This window comes from Moschus berezovskii, chromosome 22, assembly GCF_049115385.1.
Source record: "Moschus berezovskii isolate FMDL1 chromosome 22, NW_MosBer_1.0, whole genome shotgun sequence".
NCBI classification, from domain to species: Eukaryota; Metazoa; Chordata; class Mammalia; order Artiodactyla; family Moschidae; genus Moschus; species Moschus berezovskii.
This window is the reverse complement of record NC_142481.1, coordinates 19,732,077-19,751,808: the sequence shown is the minus strand read 5'-3', so window position 1 is coordinate 19,751,808 and position 19,732 is coordinate 19,732,077. Positions and strand designations below refer to the sequence as shown.

General features: G+C 44.8%; 1 protein-coding gene across 1 annotated transcript in view; it reads left to right on the top strand.

The window, feature by feature from the left end:
* Window positions 1-19,732, top strand: part of WDR88 (WD repeat domain 88) — a 43,710-nt gene that overhangs the window by 11,578 nt on the left and 12,400 nt on the right. Inside the window, exons 3-7 of the mRNA XM_055413220.2 lie at window positions 3,396-3,484; window positions 4,875-4,938; window positions 9,020-9,158; window positions 12,003-12,132; window positions 18,467-18,654. Coding sequence (XP_055269195.2) covers window positions 3,396-3,484; window positions 4,875-4,938; window positions 9,020-9,158; window positions 12,003-12,132; window positions 18,467-18,654 — 610 coding nt within the window. The remainder of the gene's footprint in view (window positions 1-3,395; window positions 3,485-4,874; window positions 4,939-9,019; window positions 9,159-12,002; window positions 12,133-18,466; window positions 18,655-19,732) is intronic.

Sequence of the window (19,732 nt, the reverse complement as noted above, 5' to 3'; positions counted from 1 at the left end):
TCTTTTTCCTGTTTGAACATGTATAGACATATTTATGAAATTGAGAACACACAGTGAAACTGTTTATATAATGACAGTAAACATGGACTACAAATATAGTCTCACCTCCTTTATTAGAATCACTTTCTCTCCATTCATTCAAAGTCCAACCAGTCAATCTTAAATTATCTGAATCCACAGAAAGAGTTCCTGGTCCCAAAGGCCAAGTGAAGGGGTAACTGTCTCTATTTGTTTCCCAATACCCCTAGCCAATGGCCCAGTTATTTCAAAAAACATTCAGTACAAAGTATAGACATTTCCACTGTCTTTGGAATTCACTGGCAACATCTGGCTCTATTGCCATGTAGCTCTTCTGCCAAGTAATTCATGGCAGTGCTCATTTTCCAAGAGGGTTGCTGCTGCTGCTGCTGCTGCTGCTAAGTCACTTCAGTCGTGTCCGACTCTGTGTGACCCCATAGATGGAAGTCCACCAGGCTCCCCTGTCCCTGGGATTCTCCAGGCAAGAACACTGGAGTGGGTTGCCATTTCCTTCTCCAATGTGTGAAAGTGAAAAGTGAAAGTGAAGTCGCTCAGTCGTGTCCGACCCCTAGCGACCCCATGGACTGCAGCCCACCAGGCTCCTCCATCCGTGGGATTTTCCAGGCAAGAGTACTGGAGTGGCTTGCCATTGCCTTCTCCGCCAAGAGGGTCATCAGTCCGCAATTGCTATTTTCCATCTTGGCCATATGGTGGCACTATCGAGCACTGAACCTGTGCAGTGCTGCCGTTAGCTGGCCCAGGGCTAAGGCCACAAACTGCAATAGGCCTCATCCTCAGGACCCACAGTGATCATTTTTTTCAGTCCCCAGACACATTTTTTTTGGCACCCCTATGGACTATATACAGTCTATGGAATTCTCCAGGCCGGAATACTGGAGTGGGTAGCCTTTCCCTCCTCCAGGGATCTTCCCAACCCAGGGATCGAACCCAGGTCTTCCGCATTGCAGGCGGATTCTTTACCAGCTGAGCCACATGCGAAGCCCCCAGGCACATATTTTTTTCCCAGCATCCAGGGAGGCTGGATCACCCGCCATCAGAGCCAGTCATTTCTTCCCAAGTCATGAGGCTCATGAGCTGAGCCTCCAGCCTGGATGTGTCCTGCCCCCATGAGCTCCTCTTTGGGATCTCTTCCTGCCAGGGGGCTTTGATTAAGGACTCGGCTGTTTAGAGTCTCATGGAGCAGGGATTGAGAGACTGGATCTGTGCGGACAAGAGTTTGCACAGGTGGCCTGAGGCTGCTGTCCTTGCAAAGACCCACTGGCAAGGCTGGCCTTGGCTGGCATCTGGGAACTTCACTGGTTAATAGTGTCCGGGCTTCCCTGGTGGCTCAGAGGTTAAAGCGTCTGCCTCCAACGCAGGAGACCCGGGTTCGATCCCTGGGTCGGGAAGATCCCCTGGAGAAGGAAACGGTAACCCACTCCAGTATTCTTGCCTGGAGAATCCCATGGACGGAGAAGCCTGGTAGGCTACAGTCCACGGGGTCGCAAAGAGTCGGACACGACTGAGCGACAGAACGGAACGGACAGTCATATGAATCTTTCCCTAAGTGATCCACGGGGCTTGCTGTGTCTAGACTGTGCAAACCACGTGGGTGATGCCTGTGTGACCAGACCCCAGGAAAAATCTGGGTCCCAAGGCTCAGGTGCACCTCCCTAGAGGACAGCAGCGGACATGCGTTGTTCCGGCCGGTTGCTGAAGGAACTAAGCACAGCCCATGCTACCCACAGGGAGAGACTCTGTCTTACTCAAAATTTACCTTCAATTGAAGGATAATTGCTTTACAATATTGCGTTGGCCATTCATCAACACGAATCAGCCAGAGGTATACATGTGTCTCTTCCCTCTTAAACCTCCCTCCCACCTCCCACCCCTTCCCACCCCTCTAGGTTGTTATAGAGCCCCTGTTTGAGATCCCTGAGTCCACAGCTAATTCCTATTGGCTATCTGTTTTACATATAGCAGTGTATATGCTTCCATGCTGCTAGGGAGAGACTCTTGGAAGCAATGCTTGGTTTTCTCTGGACCTCGCCCCATATGCCCTTCCCTTTGCTGGTTTTGCTTTGTCTCCTTTGACTGCTGTAAATCTTAGCTGTGAGCATGCCTATATTCTGAGTCCTGTGAATCCTGGAGGATCATCAATTGTGAGGGTGGTCCTGGGGACCCCTGACAGAGAGCCCTTTGCCTCCCAGCAGGCTTGTGGTCTTAATGTGAATTGATCTCTGCATATCAGGGAGAATTGTCCCAGGCCTGGTCTGGTCAGCCCAAAAGCTCTCCCAACCAGGTGCCATAATTTCACATAACAGTGCAGGGTCTTTCTAGAAATTCATTGTCTTGCTAATAGCATTTGTTTCAAGGGGACTTTCCACCTCAGCTTATCCTGAAAAGTTGTGGACACATTTTTTTTCCAAAGAATTTTTTGATGTGGACCATTTTTAAAGTCTTTATTGAGTTTGTTACACTGTTTTTATTTTGTTTTTTTGGCCATGATGCCTGTGGGATCGTAGCTCCCTGACCAGAGATTGAACCCGCACCCCACGAACTGGAAGGTGAAATCTTAACCACTGGCCCGCCAGGGAAGTCTCCTCATTTACTGAAAGCATTTTTATTTCTGTCACTCAAGCACCTTTCACGTTGGTTTCACCTCATTGTTCCCATCATATTGCCAGCTATTACCCTACCCAAAGGGACTCAGCCATACTTATAATATACATGTATCCATTCTCCCCCAAACTCCCCTTCCATCCAGGCTGCCACATAACACTGAGCAGAGTTCCCTGTGCTATACAATAGGACCTTGTTAGTTATCCATCTTAAATATAGCAGTGTGTACATATTGATCCCAAACTCCTTAACTATCTCTTCCCCCCCATTCTTCCCTCCTGGCAGCCATAAGTTCGTTGATGAACCTTTTTTGTGCACAAGTCTTTGACCACAATTTCGATGATTTCCTTAGGGAAGACTGTCCCTGTGCGCCTCCCTCCCCTCAAATAGAATTGCTGGGTCAAATGGTGGGAATTTTTAGAAATTTCTTGAAAGATCTTGCTAGATTCCGTGAAGCCTCTTTGGCCAGGAGAGAACGAGAATATTACCTATTTGCGGCTTTGCCTTCAGAGTGGCCCGTTTCAACAGGCCACTGTGGGTTGGAGGGGGAGTTTCCTGGGGATGCCATGGATGGTGACAGTGGCCTTCTTGCTCTGGGAGTGGTGGGGAAGTCTTTTCACCCTTCTGAGCTGGGGGAAGAGTCATGGGATCGTGGATTTCAGACAAGCTCAGGGTTGATGCTGAACTCAGCGCACTGCTTCGGTTGACACTTCAATGACCTCTGACCCTCTCCCGCTCTCTCCTGCTGATCCAAGGATGCTATGGATGGATCCATTGTTCGGGATTTTGAGCCGGTGCCTGAAGGTCCTGTTTTAGAATGCAGCGCTACAGCTGACAGCAGAAGGTGACTTGCCCTCTTTTGACTCTGGTCAGGAAGGTGAGAGGGAAAGGCAGGCCCACACACAGCATGCCAAGAACCCTTCCCTGTCTTTTCAGCAAACACTTGACCTTACACTCCCATATGTTGGTCTTATTATGGTTTCCATCTTTTGCTGTGAGAACCAAGTAGATGTGATGACTCTGAACATTTAAAATGCCAAAAAGACGAAATGTACTGTGACTGAAGCCAGTCTGAATGTTCTTCATGGAGTTTCTTTCCGGCGGTCACGCCTGTGGACCGGGGCAGCTGCAAGGTTCACTAGCAATTCAGTGCAGGCCCTCATGTCACAGGGGGAAACTGGGGCCCAGGAAGAAAGCCTGAACTGTCACCTGGGGAGAGTCGGTTTGGGAGGCCACCCTGGGGTGCATTTGCATTCACGCTTCACACAGATGTGAGATGAGCCTTTGAAAGGGGGTTTGCTTTAAAATGGATTTGCTTTTACCCTGAGCAGCAGCTCCAAAATTAATCTACTAGTGAAAAGGTGGAGAAGGCAATGGCAACCCACTCCAGTACTCTTGCCTGGAAAAGCCCATGGACGGCGGAGCCTGGTGGGCTGCCGTCTGTGGGGTTGCACAGAGTCAGACATGACTGAAGTGACTTAGCAGTGAAAAGGCGTGGGGAAATTTAAGCTTCATGTACATGCTCATTCACTCAGGCATGTCTGACTCTTTGCGACCCCATGGACTGTAGTCTGCTAGGCTCCTCTTTTTCCAGGCAAGAATGTTGGAGTGGGTTGTCATTTCCTACTCCAGGGTAAGCTTCATGGGAATTTATCTCATATAGAGGACACGTTGTCAGTGAAACATGCCATATAAGAAGGCAAAGGTACACTTATATTACTGGATTGGCCAAAAAATTCATTAGGGCTTTTCCATAACATCTTATGGGAAAATCTGTATGAACTCTCTAACCAGCCCAATATTGTAAATGTACAAGAAAACATTCAGAATGAAATGAGCTATGACAGTCTTTTCCCGTTAAAAAAAAAATGTGAAATTAGTAGAAGAAGTGATTGATCCTTGTGAGTTGTAGCTATCCTTCTAAAAGCAGTCAATTACAGAAGAGAAGAAATGATACCTTCAATGCCCTAGATAGAAAAGGACATATTTGGGTGGCCGATTAAAGGATTAAGGAAGAGAATGGGGTCATGGTGCCTTCTGTGTTAGGATCTCTCTATTTTCACTGAGAACCCCCAGTTCTCCAGGGGCCTCATGAAATATCTTCAGAAAGATTCAAGTATTTTTTGCAATCTTGGTCCGAAACCGTAGAAACTTTCTGTTAAATATTTGATCTTTCTTAAAAACCCACAGGCGTAATAGTCTGGGTCATTAAGACTCTGTCATTTTCTTTCCAGAATTGTTGCAGCATCTTATGACAAAACAGTGAGGGCTTGGGACCTTGAAACAGGCAAGCTACTGGTATGTATGCTTTGCCCTGGTGGAGATGTCACAGCACAGGGTCTTCTGGGTTTTTTTTTTTTTTTCAATTTTTTAATTGGAGTATAATTGCTTTACAATGTTGTGTTAGTTTCTGCTGTACAGTGATGTGAGTCAGCTCTATGTAAACATATATCCCCTCCCTCTTGAGCCTTCCTCCCCGCCCATCACATCACACTCCTTTAGGTCATCACAGAGCACCGAGCTGAGATCTCTGTGCTGTACAGTTTCCTGCCAGCTTTTGTTTCTCACATGGTAGTATATATATATATATATATGTTAATGCTGCTCTCTCAGTTCATCTCACTCTCTCCTTCCCTGCCTACAACACAGGTTCTTTGCTGGGCCTTAGGTGTTCTTGAGCTGGTCATGGGTTGGGAAGAGTAGCCAATCTTCTGGGAAAGGAAAATTTTCTTAGAGACCCAACATGATGGATGGTGGGCTTCAGGGAAGGGAAGCTATCTGAAGCGGGCAGAGGAGGCTCTGCTTCAGGGATGGGGAGGATGTGTATAAGGGAAGAAGTAGAGGTAGGGGAAGAGGGTAGGGAGGGTGGCATTACAGACAGAGAACTGTGTGTGAAAAGAGGCCTTCGCCTGTGGGGTGTTGGCTTTTGATGGGGGCAGGAAGTAGAGCTGAGGCCATGGGGTGGAGGCCACGTGGTCAAAGTACAAGGCCACTGGTTCCCAGTCTGTTCTCCATCTGAGAAGGGGCCACCATCCATCCATCCATCCAGATGGGCCCAGGATCCCTCTGTCTCCTGCCTGGTGTCCGGGCAGCCCTGAGCCTGCTCAGGCGCTCCGCAGGGTTTCCTGCCCCATCCCCACTGCCCTTCGCTCTGCCACCCCCACCCCAGGCAGCTTCTCATCACCTCCCTTCTTCCTTTCTCCTCTGTTTTCTCCTTAAAAAAAACACAACAACTTTCTTTTTAGTGCAAAGATCAGTTTATTTTCATTGTGAAACATTTTTAGAAAGAGAAACGAAGTGTAAAAAAGATAGTGCTACAGTTAACATCTGCGTGTCTCTTTCCCTGTATGCACGTTACATGTGAACACGGGCCAGCATGACAACGTGACATGTTCTGCTGACAAGAGAGTATCATCATATACGATCATTGATTACTCCTGACTTTTAGCATTTTCCCAAATGCTTATTTCATCTCACATAAACGTCCTGCTCTTGTCTCTAGCCTCTTTTTCGTTTTGACATGTTTTTCCTTCTCTTCTTTTTTAAAAACTCTCCCCAGGATGTTTTTATTTTTTTTAATATTTGTTTATTTATTTGGCTGCCCCAGGTCTTAGTTGCAGCATGTGAAATCTTTAGTTGTGGCATGCGGGCTCTAGTTCCCTCACCAGGGATCAAACCCAGGCTGCCTGCATTGAGAGTGAGAAGTCTTAGCCACTGGACCACCTGAGAAGTCCCTTCCCTTGTCTTCAGTAAACTTGTTTTAGTACTTTTATTATTTTTGTTGCACAGGATGTCCATGCCACTTGCCATCTATAGGGCTGAGTTAGTGATCCACTGCTGCTTGACAAACTATTCCAAAACTTATTTTCAAGTAACAAGCATTTATTGCCGCTCAGAGTTTCTTTTTTCTAAAATAATTAATTGACGTATTTTGGCTGCACTGGGTCTTCCTTGCTGCACGTGGGCTTTCTTTAGTTGCAGCGAGCGGGACTGCTGTCTAGTTGCAGTGTGTGGGCTTCTCGTGGTGGTGGCTCCTCTTGTTGCAGAGCACAGGCTCTAGAGCACAGGCTCAGTAGTTGTGGCGCATGGGCTTAGTTGCCCCTCGGCCTGTGGGTCTTCCCAATCCAGGGATCGAACCTGTGTTCCCGCACTAGCAGGCGGACTTTCAACCACTGGATCACCACGGAAGTCCTTGCAGAGTTTCATGGCAGAACTTTTGGAGCAGGTTAGCCAGTGGTTCTGGCTTAGGTGTCTTGTGAGGTCACGGTTAGGATGTCATCTGGGGCTACAGTCTTCTGAAGGCTCACTGAGGCTGAGGGTCTCCTTCCATGATGGCTGTTGGCAGGAGCCCTCAGTTCCTCTGCACCCAAGTCTCTCCATAGGGTGGCTTGAGTGTCCTCAGGACATGGTGGTTTACTACCTCAGAGCAAGTGATTTAAGAGAGGACAGGAGGAAACCCTGGTTTCCAGCTTTTTCAAAAAAATTTTTGTGGTTATAGCTGGTTTACAGTGTTTCAGGTGTATGGAAAAGTGATTCAGATATGTATTTGTGTGCATGTGTGTGTATATATGTGTACATTATAAATGTGTATATTTATGAATATAAACCCATATATTCTTTTTCAGATTCTTTTCCATTATAGGACATTATCCCACCCCCACTTTCCCCTTTGGTAAACATAAGCTTGTTTTCTATGTCTGCGAGTCTATTTCTGTTTTGTAAATAAGTTATTTTGTATCATTTTGTCAAGATTCCACAATAAATGATATCATGTGATATTTGTCTTTCTCTGTCTGACTTATTTCACTTAGTATGATATTATCTCTAGGTCCATCCATGTTACTGCAAATGGCAATAATTCATTCTTTTTTATGGCTGAGTAGTATTCCATTTTATATACTTGCCGTATCTTTTTTTAATCTCTTCATCTATCAGTGAGCCTTTAGTTGTGTTCATGTCACAGCTATTGTAGATGGTTCTGCTGTGATCATTGGGGTGCATGTATCTTTTTGTTGTTTATTTATTTGGCTGTGTCGGGTCTTAGTTGCAACAGGCAGAATCTTTGTTGGGTCACGCAGGATCTTTCGTTGTGGTACACAGGCTCCAGAATGTGTGGGCTTGGTAGTTGTGTGCAGGCTTAGTTGCTCTGTGGCATGTGGGGTCTTAGGTCCTCGACCAGGGATCAAATCCACATCCCTTGCATTGGAAGGTGGATTCTTAACCACTGGACCACCAGGGGAGTCCCACATACACCTTTTTGAATTAGAATTTTCATCTTTTCCACATATATACCCAGGAGTGGGATTGCTGGATTATAGGATAGCTCTAGTTTTAGTTTTTAAGGAATCTCCATACTGTTCTCTGTAGTGGCTGCACCAAATTGTATTCCCACCCACAATATAGGAGGGCTCCCTTTTCTCCGTACCCTCTCTAGCATTTATTATTCGTAGACTTTTTGATGATGACCATTCTGACTGGTGTGAGGTGATAGCTCCTTGTAGTTTTGATTTGCATTTCTCTAATGATTAGTGATGTTGAACATTTTTGCATGTGCCTATTGGCCATCTGTATGTTTTCTTTGGAGAAAGACCTGGTTTCTGTTGTGACCTAGTCACAGACTATCACTTTTGCTATGTTGTATCCAAAGAAGTAACTCACTGAGTTGAGCTCACACCCTTGGGGCGGTTATTAGACTCCACCTTGGGGCTTCCCTGGTGGCTCAGATGGTAAAGAATCTGCCTACATTCCGGGAGTCCCAGGTTTGATCTCTGGAATGGGAAGATTCCTCTGGATAAGGTAATGGCCACCCACTCTACTGTTCTTGCCTGGAGAATTCCATGGACAGAGTAGCCGGCTGGGCTGCAGTCCATGGGGTCGCAAAGAGTCAGACATGACTGAGAGACTTTCACTTTTGTGGAGAGAGGACTGTCAAAGAATTGGGGAGCATATTTAAAAAGCTTCACAACAGCAATACCATAGTTTATAACATACAGAGAGATTTTCCTTTCCTAGAATGTTGAGTAGCTCTCTGTCCTGAGGGGCTGGGACTGTGGAGTCTTGTCCTCAAGGCAGACGTGTTTACCAAACTGAACAAGAGTCAAGTTGGCTATTACTAGAACCTTGCTGCTCGTTCTGCTAGGTGCCCCCTATCCTTGTTCATCTCTCCTGGCCACACATTGATTACCTGTATTAGTTAAAAATTAATTCATGAAAACTAAATAAACATTCAGTTCCTGTTCGCGCTAGTCTATTACAAGAACTCAGTGGCCACATGTGGCCAGTGGCTGGCATATTCAACAGTGCATAGATAGAATATTTCAGAAAGTGCTGCTGGAACACTGGGTTAGAGAGAAACCTTTTGATTGTTGCCCTATTTCAGTGGAAGCTCGGTTATGAAACCTTCATAGTCTCCGCTAAGTTCTCCCCTGATGGTAAATACGTGGTCTTGGGCTTGGATGTGGATCATGGAATCTTTATAATAGATGCGAAAGACTCCACCACCGTGTCCCGTATCAAAGGTGAGTTTGCGTGGGCTCCCTGCTCTGTTCTGTCTATTATGATAATAGCCACTTGTCACTTGAATGACAGTGACTTTATTGTTTTATTTGGTAAATCAGCAATGCTGTAAATCATGTCATTAAAGATGGGACACTGATGGATAAAAGTGAAGTGAAAGTCACTCAGTTACATCCGACTCTTTGTGACCCAGGCCAGAGTACTGGAGTGGGTAGAACCCAAGTTCTCCAGGCCAGAATAGTGGTATGGGTAGCCTTTCCCTTCTCCAGGGGATGTTCCCAACCCAGGGATCGAACCCAGGTCTCCTGCATTGCAGGTGGATTCTTTACCAACTAAGTTATCAGGAAAGCCCTGATGGATAAAAACATGAGCAATTAAAATCAAGACTGGTTAAGGCTTTTCCATTCAGTCTCATGCTTATAATAAATGAAACATTGTTCTGCTCCAGCCTCACAAGGACATTTGAAGTCCATCTTCTATTGAATGAAGACCCAAGCTTCTTGGCTTGCCTGGTGGCTCAGATGGTAGCCTGCCTGCAATGTAGGAGACCCAGGTTCGATCCCTGGGTTGGGAAGATCTCCTGGAGAAGGAAATGGCAACCCACTCCAGTATTCTTGCCTGAAAAATCCCAGGGATGGAGGAGCCCAGGAGGCTACAGTCCATAGAGTCGCAAAGAGTTGGACACGACTGAGCGACTTCACTTTCTTTCTTTCCAGGCTTCTTAATATTTTATGTGTATTTTCCCACATCCTTCATTCTTTACTGCTGAGTCACCAGGGAAGCCCACAAAAATAATAATCACCGATTATTAATAACACACATATTTATTCTAATGTTTAATAATAGTGATGATTAGCAATTTTATTGCTATCAATTGTCACGTATAAAAAAACAAATTCAGATAAAGACTAGAATGGCAACTACTGAAAAAACAGTCATCAATAAAGTCTACTACATTTAAGGCCTCAGTGGATAATGTTTTCCATATCCCATAGGTTTTAAGACTTTGTATTTTTGTTATCTTTCTGTAATGATGTTGTTTTTAAATGCCATGTACTCAGTGAGTGATGTAAACACATTGTAAATTTCAGTTTTCTAATAAAAAAAAACAGTCATCAAATGTCAATTTCCTGGTTGTGATCCTGTGCAATCATTGTGTAAGATGTTACCACTGGGGGAGACTGAGTGACAGGCATACAGGATCTCTCTGTAGGATTCCTTACAACTGCATGTGAGTTAACAGTTAACTCAGAAGAAAAAACAAAAGCATACATAATCATTGGAAAAAAATTTGGAAGTGTGTAAGCAGTGGGCTTCCCCAGTGGCTTAAGTGGTAAAAAATCCACTTTCAGTGCAGGAGACGTGAGTTTGATCCCTGGTTAGGAGGATACCCTGGAGGAGGAAATGGCAACCCACTCCAGTATTCTTGCCTGGAAAATCCCCATGGACAGAGGAGCCTGGTGGGCGATAGTCCATAGAGTCACAGAGTGAGACATGACTGCTGCGCCTGTCCTGTCTTCTCCCCAGTGGTGTTGGTGGTTTAGTCGCTAAGTTGTGTCTGACTCTTGTGACCCCATGGACTGCAACCTGCCAGGCTCCTCTGTCCATGGGATTCTCCAGGCAAGAATACTGGAGTGGGCTGCCATTTCCGTCTCCAGGGAATCTTCCCTACCCAGGAATCGAACCCAGGTTTCCTGCATTGCAGGCAGATTCTTTACCAACTGAGCTACAAGGGAAGCCCGGAGGGACCTATTATTAGGATCATTTTTAATTTAAAGAATTTTGCTTATAATTTATTTATTCTAGTCTTCCACAGTATTTCTTCTGATGTGAATTTTTATATCCCTCAAGTTCAATGGAAGAAGTGTTTTTAAAATTGTACTGTGAGATAGTATTTTTTTTTAAAACTGGAGTATAACTGCTTTACAATGCTGTGTTAGTTTCAGCTCTGCAGCAAAGTGAATCAGCTGTATGTTTACATGTCTCCCCTCCCTCTTGAGCCTCCCTCCCACCCCCTACGTCTCACGCTTTTAGGTCATCACAGAGCAGTGAGCAGAGCTCCCTGTGCTATACAGCAGCTTCCCACTAACTATTTCACATGTGGTAGTGCATATATGTAAGTGCTCCTCTCCCAGTTCACTCCACCCTCCCCTTCCCCACCGTGTCCACAGTCTGTTCTCCACGTCTGTGTCTCTGTTCCTGCCCTGCAAATAGGTTCATCTGTGCAGGTACCTATCATTAACAGTACACTGCTGGGTGGTCTTCCCGTGAGTGTGTGTATGTGCAAACACACACACACACAGTACTATTTCCCACATACATTTAATGTTTATTTTTATCACCACGGAACCATGAAGTCACACAGCTTGCATTTTTCCCTTGACGTGTCACCCAGTACTCTCTCTCCTCACACTCTGAGCCCTGTCTGCACACCACGCTCCTTCACACTGTGTCCTCATGTCAAGCCTTGGCACACCCTGTTCCTTCTGCCTAGAGCACTCTTCCTTTCCTGTTTCCCTCCATAACTTTCAGCGATCTCTCAGGGCTGGGCCAGCTTTCCTTTTGTTGGTTTGGAGCTGTGACATTGGCTGCAGGTTGTTGCCTGCTCAGAGGTGTCTGCCTGTGACTTCTGAGGGGGGAAGGGGGCAGAGCTCCTGGTTCAAGGCCTGGTGTACAGCAGGCATTCAGGAAATGATTATGCAAGTGAAGAGTCCCTTCGTTGTGAAAACCAGAGTTGTGTTTCTATTATACTGTCGCTGTCTGGGAGAGTAAGCTCAGTGTCCCAGGGGCGCGTGTGGCCTAGAGTGCAGAAGGCGCGGTATCAAGTCACTGTCCCTGTGTCTCAGATCATCACATGATGTCGCTCACCGCCTGCTGCTTTGACCCCGACAGCCAGAAGGTGGCTTCCGTCTCTTTTGACAGGAGCATCAAGATCTGGGACGTGACGTCACAGACCACACTGCTCACGATCACCAAGTGAGGAGGCTGGGCAGCATGCTGCAGCAGGGAGGTGGGCGGGACTCACACCATCCTGGATTTGGCCTGTGCACCTTCAGCACCCCAACCAGTGTGGACGTGGGGCATCTCCAGCTGTGGTCCACTGTGGTGCTACGAGGAGGCTGGAGATGGAGAATGGGAAGGGGACAGGCAAGCAAGGGGAAACCACTACAGTAAGTCCTCTACATATGAACCTTCAGGTGGTGAGCTTTCAGAGATGTGAACGTCTGAGCCAGCCCCTGTATGCCAGCTGTTGTACTGTACTACTGTACTTTTCAAGGTTCTGTAATATTAAATGTTTTACTTTTTGTGTTTGTTTTTCATGTACATATTATTTGTGTGCAAAGTATTTTAAGACAGTACTATGCAGCCGATTGTGTTAGTTGGGTACTGAGGCCAGCTTTGTTGGGCTTACAAACAAATTAGACTTACGAACACGCTCTCAGAACAGAAATTAATCCTACATAGGGGACTTACTGTAGTTGTGGCCTATGGGCTGGGACGGGCCTCAGATGCATTTGTTTCAGTGTGAGCCAACACTGGAAAACATTGTGCTGAGTTGCCCCCTGCCTCCCCAAATGTGGGTTTCCAGCATCTCCTGCAAAATGAGAAGATCTGATCTTCTAGGGCCTGCAGGGTCACTCTGTCTGTGGCTACCAGCACCAGCTGTGTCGTGACCTCGCAATGTGTCATCCTGCCCACCTGGCTCAGTTACGAGCCCTGCTGGCCTGGGCCAGGCTTTCCAGTGGGGTCTGGCCAGGGCTTAAGAGTGTGCACCCTGAGTGACTTAGTTTCCTCACCTGCAAACTGAGCCCCAGTGGGGTCTGAAGGAGACAACAGATGGAAGTCCTTAGCATGGGATGCATGGTGGCCACTCAGCACCGGCTCTGTTACTGAGACTGACTTCTGTGGATGCTGGGGTCAGCAGGGGCCGTGGATGCCTGCTCTGCTCGTTAGAGCTGCTCAGTGGTGGCAGTGAGGAGGGTGAGGCAGCAGAGGGGACCGCGGCTACAGCTGTGAGCTGGAACTCTGCTTTGTTTCCCCAAGGATGGTGGAAAGGGAAATAAGGAAACTGTCTACTGGTATATTTGATTGAACCACATTTATAAATTTTCTGGAAATGTATATTTTAGCAAGAAAATATAGAGACAAGGATTCTCAGTGCTGCAGGACAGGACTGGCTTCGTGGCATGAAATTCTGAAGTTACACAGGGTCCCCCACAGGAGGGCTCATACTTGGTTTACTGCTCTGCTGTCAACGTCTTGAAGTTCTTCACTTTTAAAAAATATTTGTATTTATTTGTTTGACTGCACCAGGTCTTAGTTGTGGCATGGAAACTCTTATTTGCAGCAAATGGGATCCAGTTCCCTGACCGGGGATGGAACCCAGACCCCCTGCATTGAAAACTGGGAAGCCACTGGACCACCAGGGAAGTCCCAAAATTCTTCATTTTTGAACAAGGGACCTAAAATGCTTTTATTTCAAAAATATGTAATTTACTTTTTGAAAATGTAAAACGTGCAGCACAGTATAAAATTTTGAAGGTACAAAAGAATACAGAGTGAAAAATTCTCTCTTAGCTGTCTCATAACTACTGTTTCCTGAGAAGCCATCACTTTTCCTCCTTCCTTCCTGCCTGTTAGCTGCCTTTCTCTCTTAACAGTTTTACTGAGATATAATTTACACGCATCCTACAATTCACCATTTCATGTACATAATTCAGTGGTTTGGGGGATATTATTATTATTATTTTTAATTGTCTTATTATATGTACAAATTTTTTACAATGTGCAAAAGTTTTTCTATTGGCATTAATTATGTTTATAATATTGTACGCCCATCACCACTATTTCCAAAACTCTTTTATTACCCAAACAGAAACTCAGTACCCATTGAACAATAATTCCCCACTTCCCTCAATCCTAGTCTCTAGTAACCTAGACAGCATATTAAAAAGTAGAGATATCACTTTGATGACAAAGATCCATATAGTCAATGCTATGGTTTTCCAGTAGTCATGTACAGGTGTGAGAGTTGAACCATAAAGAAGGTTGAGTACTGAAGAACTGATGCTTTCGAATTGTGGTGCTGGAGAAGACTCTTGATATTCCCCTGGACTACAAAGCAAAGAGATCAAACCAGTCAATCCTAAAGGAAATCAACCCTGAATATCCCTTGGAAGGGCTGGTGTGGGAGCTGAATCTCTAATACTTTGGCCACCTGATGCGAAGAGCTGACTCATTGGAAAAGACCCTGATGCTGGGAAAGATTGAGGGCAGGAGGAAAAGGTGGCAACAGAGGATGAGATGGTTAGATAACATCACTGGCTCACTGGACATGAGTTTGAGCAAACTCCAGGAGATAGTGGAGGACAGAGGAGCCTGGCATGCTGCAGTTCATAGGGTCAAAAAGAACTGGACATAATTTAGTGGCTGAACAACAACAAAGTAACCTCTATTTTCTGCCTCTATGAATTTGTTTATTCTAGATATTTCATATGAATAGAATCATCCATTATTTTTCCTTTTGTGTCTGGCTATTTCATTTAGCATAATGCTTTTAAGGTTCATCTAATACCTGTTATAGCATGTACTAGAATTTCATTCCTTTTAATGACTGAACAATATTTCATTGCATGTATAAACTACATTTTGTTTATCTGTTGGGGAATCCTTGAATTGCTTCTGTCTTTCAGCTATTGAAAATAATGCTGCAGTCAACACTGGTATACAAATATCTGTTCAAATCCCTGCTTTTAATTCTTTTGGCTATATACCTAGGAGACAAATTTTTGCATCATGTCATACTACTGTGTATAGCTTTTTGAGAAACTTGGAACTTGCATTTTAATTTTGCAGTGGGTCTTGCAAATCATATAGCTGTTCTTACTAGATAATTTTGAAAATCCATACTCTTAACTGATTCTGAAGCTTGCAAGGAGCATAAGTACTTTGTTATAATTTTTTAATGTTGTCCAATGTAGTTTAGAGAATTCAAGAGGAGAAGGAAGATCTATCGTACTTACCCATGTTTTTGCTGACCATGTTCTGTCTTCTGATGTTCCAAGTTTTCCTTTTTCACCATTTTCTGTTTAGAAAAATTCCCTTTAGCCATTCCTATAGGGTAGTTCTGAGGACAACAAATTCTCTTAAATTTTCCTTCATCTGAAAATGTCTTGATCTTCCCGTCATTCCTGCAGGATATTTTTGATGGATATAGAAATCTGGATTGACGGTTGTTTTCTTTCCTCATCTAAACGCTATCATGTCACTTTTTTCCTAGCGTCCATGGTTTCTGATGAGGAATCCACTGTCATTCAAATTGTTCTTCCCCTAAAAGTAAGGGGTCATTTCTCTTTTGTTACTTTCAAGATTTTTTTTCTGTCCCTACTTTTCAAAAGTAGAATTATACTGTGTCTGAATATAGATTTCTTTGAGTTTATCTCACTTGGGATTCACTCAGCTTTTTGAATCTGTTATTTGCCAAATTTGGTAAAATTCCAGACATAATTTCTTTGATATTTTTTCAGCTCTATCTTATTTCTCCTTTTCTTCTGAGATGCTGATGCCCCAAATGTTAGATATTTCATTATATTCTCGTAGGTTCCTAAGGCTCTCTCTTTTTTTTTTTTCAGTCTGTTTTTTGGATTGGTTAATTTTTAGTGACTGTTTTCATATTTACTGATTATTTCCTATATAATCTCTATTGAGTTTTACTTTTTGGTTGTTGTTATTGTATTTTTTAGTTCTAAATTTTCCATTTGGTCATTCTTTATATCTTCTATTTGCAAAGCTTTCAATCTTTTTGGTTATTTTAAACACATTTATAATTGTCCATTAGAGCATTTTTATGTACACATGCTAGGTCACTTCAGTTGTGTCCGACTCTTTGTGACCCTATGTAGGCTCTTCTATCCATGGGGCTTCTCCAGGCAAGATTACTGGGGTGGGTTTCCATTTCCTTCTCCAGGGGATCTTCCTGACCCAGGGATTGAACCTGTGTCTCTTATGCTTCCTGTACTGCAGGCGGATTCTCTACCACTGAGCCACTGGGAAAGCCCTAGAGCATGTTTATGATGGCTGCTTAAAAATCCTTGTCAGATAATTCTAACATCTGTATTATCTAGGTATTGGCTGTTGATTCTCTCATTCATGTTGAGATTTTCCTGGCTCTTAGTATGATGAGTGAATTTCAGTTTCATCTTGGACATTTTGAATATTATGAGAGTCTTAATGTTATTTAAATCTTCTGTTTTAGCAGGCTACCTCATTAGAACCTGGCAAGAGTGGCAGTCTAGACTCCCTCTCAGCCTTTGCTGACAGTGCTAGGGATGGGATTACAGTTTTCCCTAAGATTTTTGGTTGGAGTAAGGCAGGTATTTGTCTAAAGCATTTCTGTCTTACTAGGCTATCTCTTTGGCTAAGCAGAACAGGCTTTTCTTGGGAGCCTTTTATCCAGTCCCCATTGTTTTGGGGGTTGCAGCTTCCCCAGTACTCAGTTCAGGATATAAGAAGCAAAAAAAATTGTCGGTACTCAACAGCATGCCATCCTTGGGTCCCAAGATCCTTAGCTAGTTTTCCTTTTCTTCTCCACTGGTCACAGTTTTCTATTTGCTCTATAAATGCCCAAAGTTCTTAGCTGTGCTTAACAGGGGGAATGGGGAGCAGGGCATTGACTCCATCTTGTCCAGAACTGCAAGTGCAACACAAACACTTTCCCCAAGCTTTTGTACTAAGTAAAATGGTCTTTTATGATACATGGAACTGATCTGAAACGAGAGTCCGGTTCTGGAGTAGAGACCCTTGGTTTAAACCTCAGTGACAGTTTCTGGATTCAGAGGAGGGCTTGCTATTTATCTCCAGTAAATGCTATTATGGTTCTTACCCCACTAGGCACTGGGACTTGGACATTTTAAGCCTGGACACCCTGAGAAGCTGATATTTCTTCTCCTTTGATCCTACTCTGTTCATTTCAAGGAACCAACACAGAGTCTAAAACTCTGACTTAGGTGCTAGAAAACAATTTATCCAACCTTTCCTTCAGTTAGATGAATTTATATTATAATCCAGGCTACTCAGAGAAGCTTGGTTATGTGTACAGTTTTGCTTGAAAACCCTATTTGTTACAGTAGATGAGAATCATAGGGAACATACTTTGAGGATCATAAAACAAAACAAAAAGCAGAATTCTGACAATTTTTTTTTCCTAAAAAATAAGATAGTTTGGGTGTCCCCGGTGGCTCAGTGATAAAGAATCTGCCTGCCAATGCAGGAGGATCCTAATCCTAATCCTAAACTATGGCTTAGGTCTCTGATCCTGGAAGATTCCACATGCTGTGGAGCAACTAAGCCTGTGTGCTACAGCTATTGAGCTTATACTCTAGAGCCCAGAAACCGCAACTGTTGAGCCTATATACCACAGCTTCTGAAACCCACTCACCCAGAGCCCATTCTCTGTAACAGGAGAAGCCACCACAATGAGAAGTCCTCACACCACAACCAGAGAGTAGCCACCACTTGCCACAACTAGAGAAAGCCCATGACGCAACAAAGACCCAACGCAGCCAAAAATAAATAAAATTTAAAAAGACATTTAAAAAGTGAGAATAAATAGCTCAGAACTTTATTAATCAAATGCCCAACATTAAAATATGCTTTAGTGGCACTGAAGACAGATAAGGAGAGAGGGAGAGGGGAAAAGAGAGCATTTGGTGTGAGGAGAAGGGGAGTGGGTGAGAGAGGGGTGGGGAAGATGGGGGAAGGAGCCATGCCCCCCGTCTTGGACAGAAAGGAGGGGAAGCGGGAGCAGAGGAGACCCACCGTAAACCTGAAAGGCTATTAGTCCGTTAACTATCACTGACAATGTTCCCACCTGCTCTTTTTTCTGAAGCCTTAAGCAGCTCTGAATAGGGTGGTGGTTCTCAGCCAGGGTCAATTTTGTCCCCCACCGTGGACATTTGGCAGTGTCTGGGGGACATTCTTTTGGTTGTCACAGTTGTGTGTGGAGGCTACCAGCATGTGCTAAGGAGTGCCCAGGGATGTTGCTAAACATCCTACAATGCATAGGACATCCCCCTATCACAAAAAATTATTCAGCCAAAAAGGTCAATATTGCCATTATTGGGACCTCCTAGAATAGTGTAACATAGATTAATTAATATTTGGATCATAGTAGGCAGTGATAAAAAGTGATAGCCATTAGGTCACAAGGCATCAGCTCCAATGCCCACTCCACTCACCTCCACTTTAAGTATGTCTCCAGATTCTCCAAGAGTGACATGCTAATGTGTGCACCCTCTCACATGTGTTGCAGGGCCCATAACAATGCCATCTCAAACTGTTGTTTCACCTTCAGTGGCCATTTCCTGTGTACAAGCTCCTGGGATAAAACCTTGAAAATATGGAACATCCATACTGGGGAGTTTCGAAACCGTGGAGCCTGTGTGACTCTGATGCAGGGCCATGAAGGTTGCGTGAGCTCCTGCCACTTTGCCAGAGACAGTGAGTAATTAACACATCGAAGAATTCCTCACTGTGGGACTGCTGGGGCCAAGCTCCTCATGTTCCATTCACATGGATCCTCCTTAGTACAGAGAGGCTTTCCAATGATGCCCACAGCGAGGGTGGATTTATTTTCCTCAAGAATCAAGAGAGAGATCCATATGCACAAGTTTGCAAGTGACAGACACTCAACTTGATGTAGCCAAGGCAGCAAAGTAAATCTATTAAGTTATGTAATGAGCGAGTCCAAGAGCTGATCTCCCTTCAGGAGTAGCTGGATCCAGACACTCAGACAATGCAATCAGAAAGTAAACTCTTCCACTCTGCCCACCCCCCCACACCCCGCCCAGCTCAGTTTCTCTTTTGTATTGTCCTTTCTCCTCAGAGAGGCAAAGATGGCCTCTGGTGGTCTAGGCCAACAACGGTTCTGGCTACTGACAGTCCTAGAGGAAGAGAGACCCTCTTTCTGATGGCACCCACACAAATCCAGGGAAGACTCCCATTGGTTCAGCTAGGGACTCATGCCCATCTGTGAACCCGCCCCTTTCACAGGGAATGGAAGTCTCTGATTGGCCAGGCCTGGGAGACTTGCCCATCCTTGGAGCTTGAGGTCAGAGTCGTGCCTTCTGAACCAGAGGCACTGAGAATAGGTGAGGGGTGTTTCCCCATGGGACACTGTGGAGCTGTTTCCAGATAAAGAGGCATAGATGTGACCAGGAACAATGACAGGAAACAGCCAAGGGCAACCGGCTTCAGTGAGGGCCATGACTGTTCCTGACATCCAGGAGCCAAAATGTTGTACTCCCCAATCCTTGTGGGGAGTGGGGCTTGCTCTGTGTGACAGGGGCTGGGGGCAGTGTGCTACCCAACCAATATGCACATAGTCAGGGCCTGACTTGAGAAATGTGTCCTTCTTTAGAAGTAGCATCTCTTAGACCCTCCTATGAGGTATCCCACCAGCTTCTGTCTTTGGCTTTCTATTTAGGTTTCAGAGTTGTGTATAGTCAACCATCACTATTTGCTGATTCTGTATTTGTGAAGTTACCTACTGGGTAAAATTTATTTGTGGCCCTAAAAT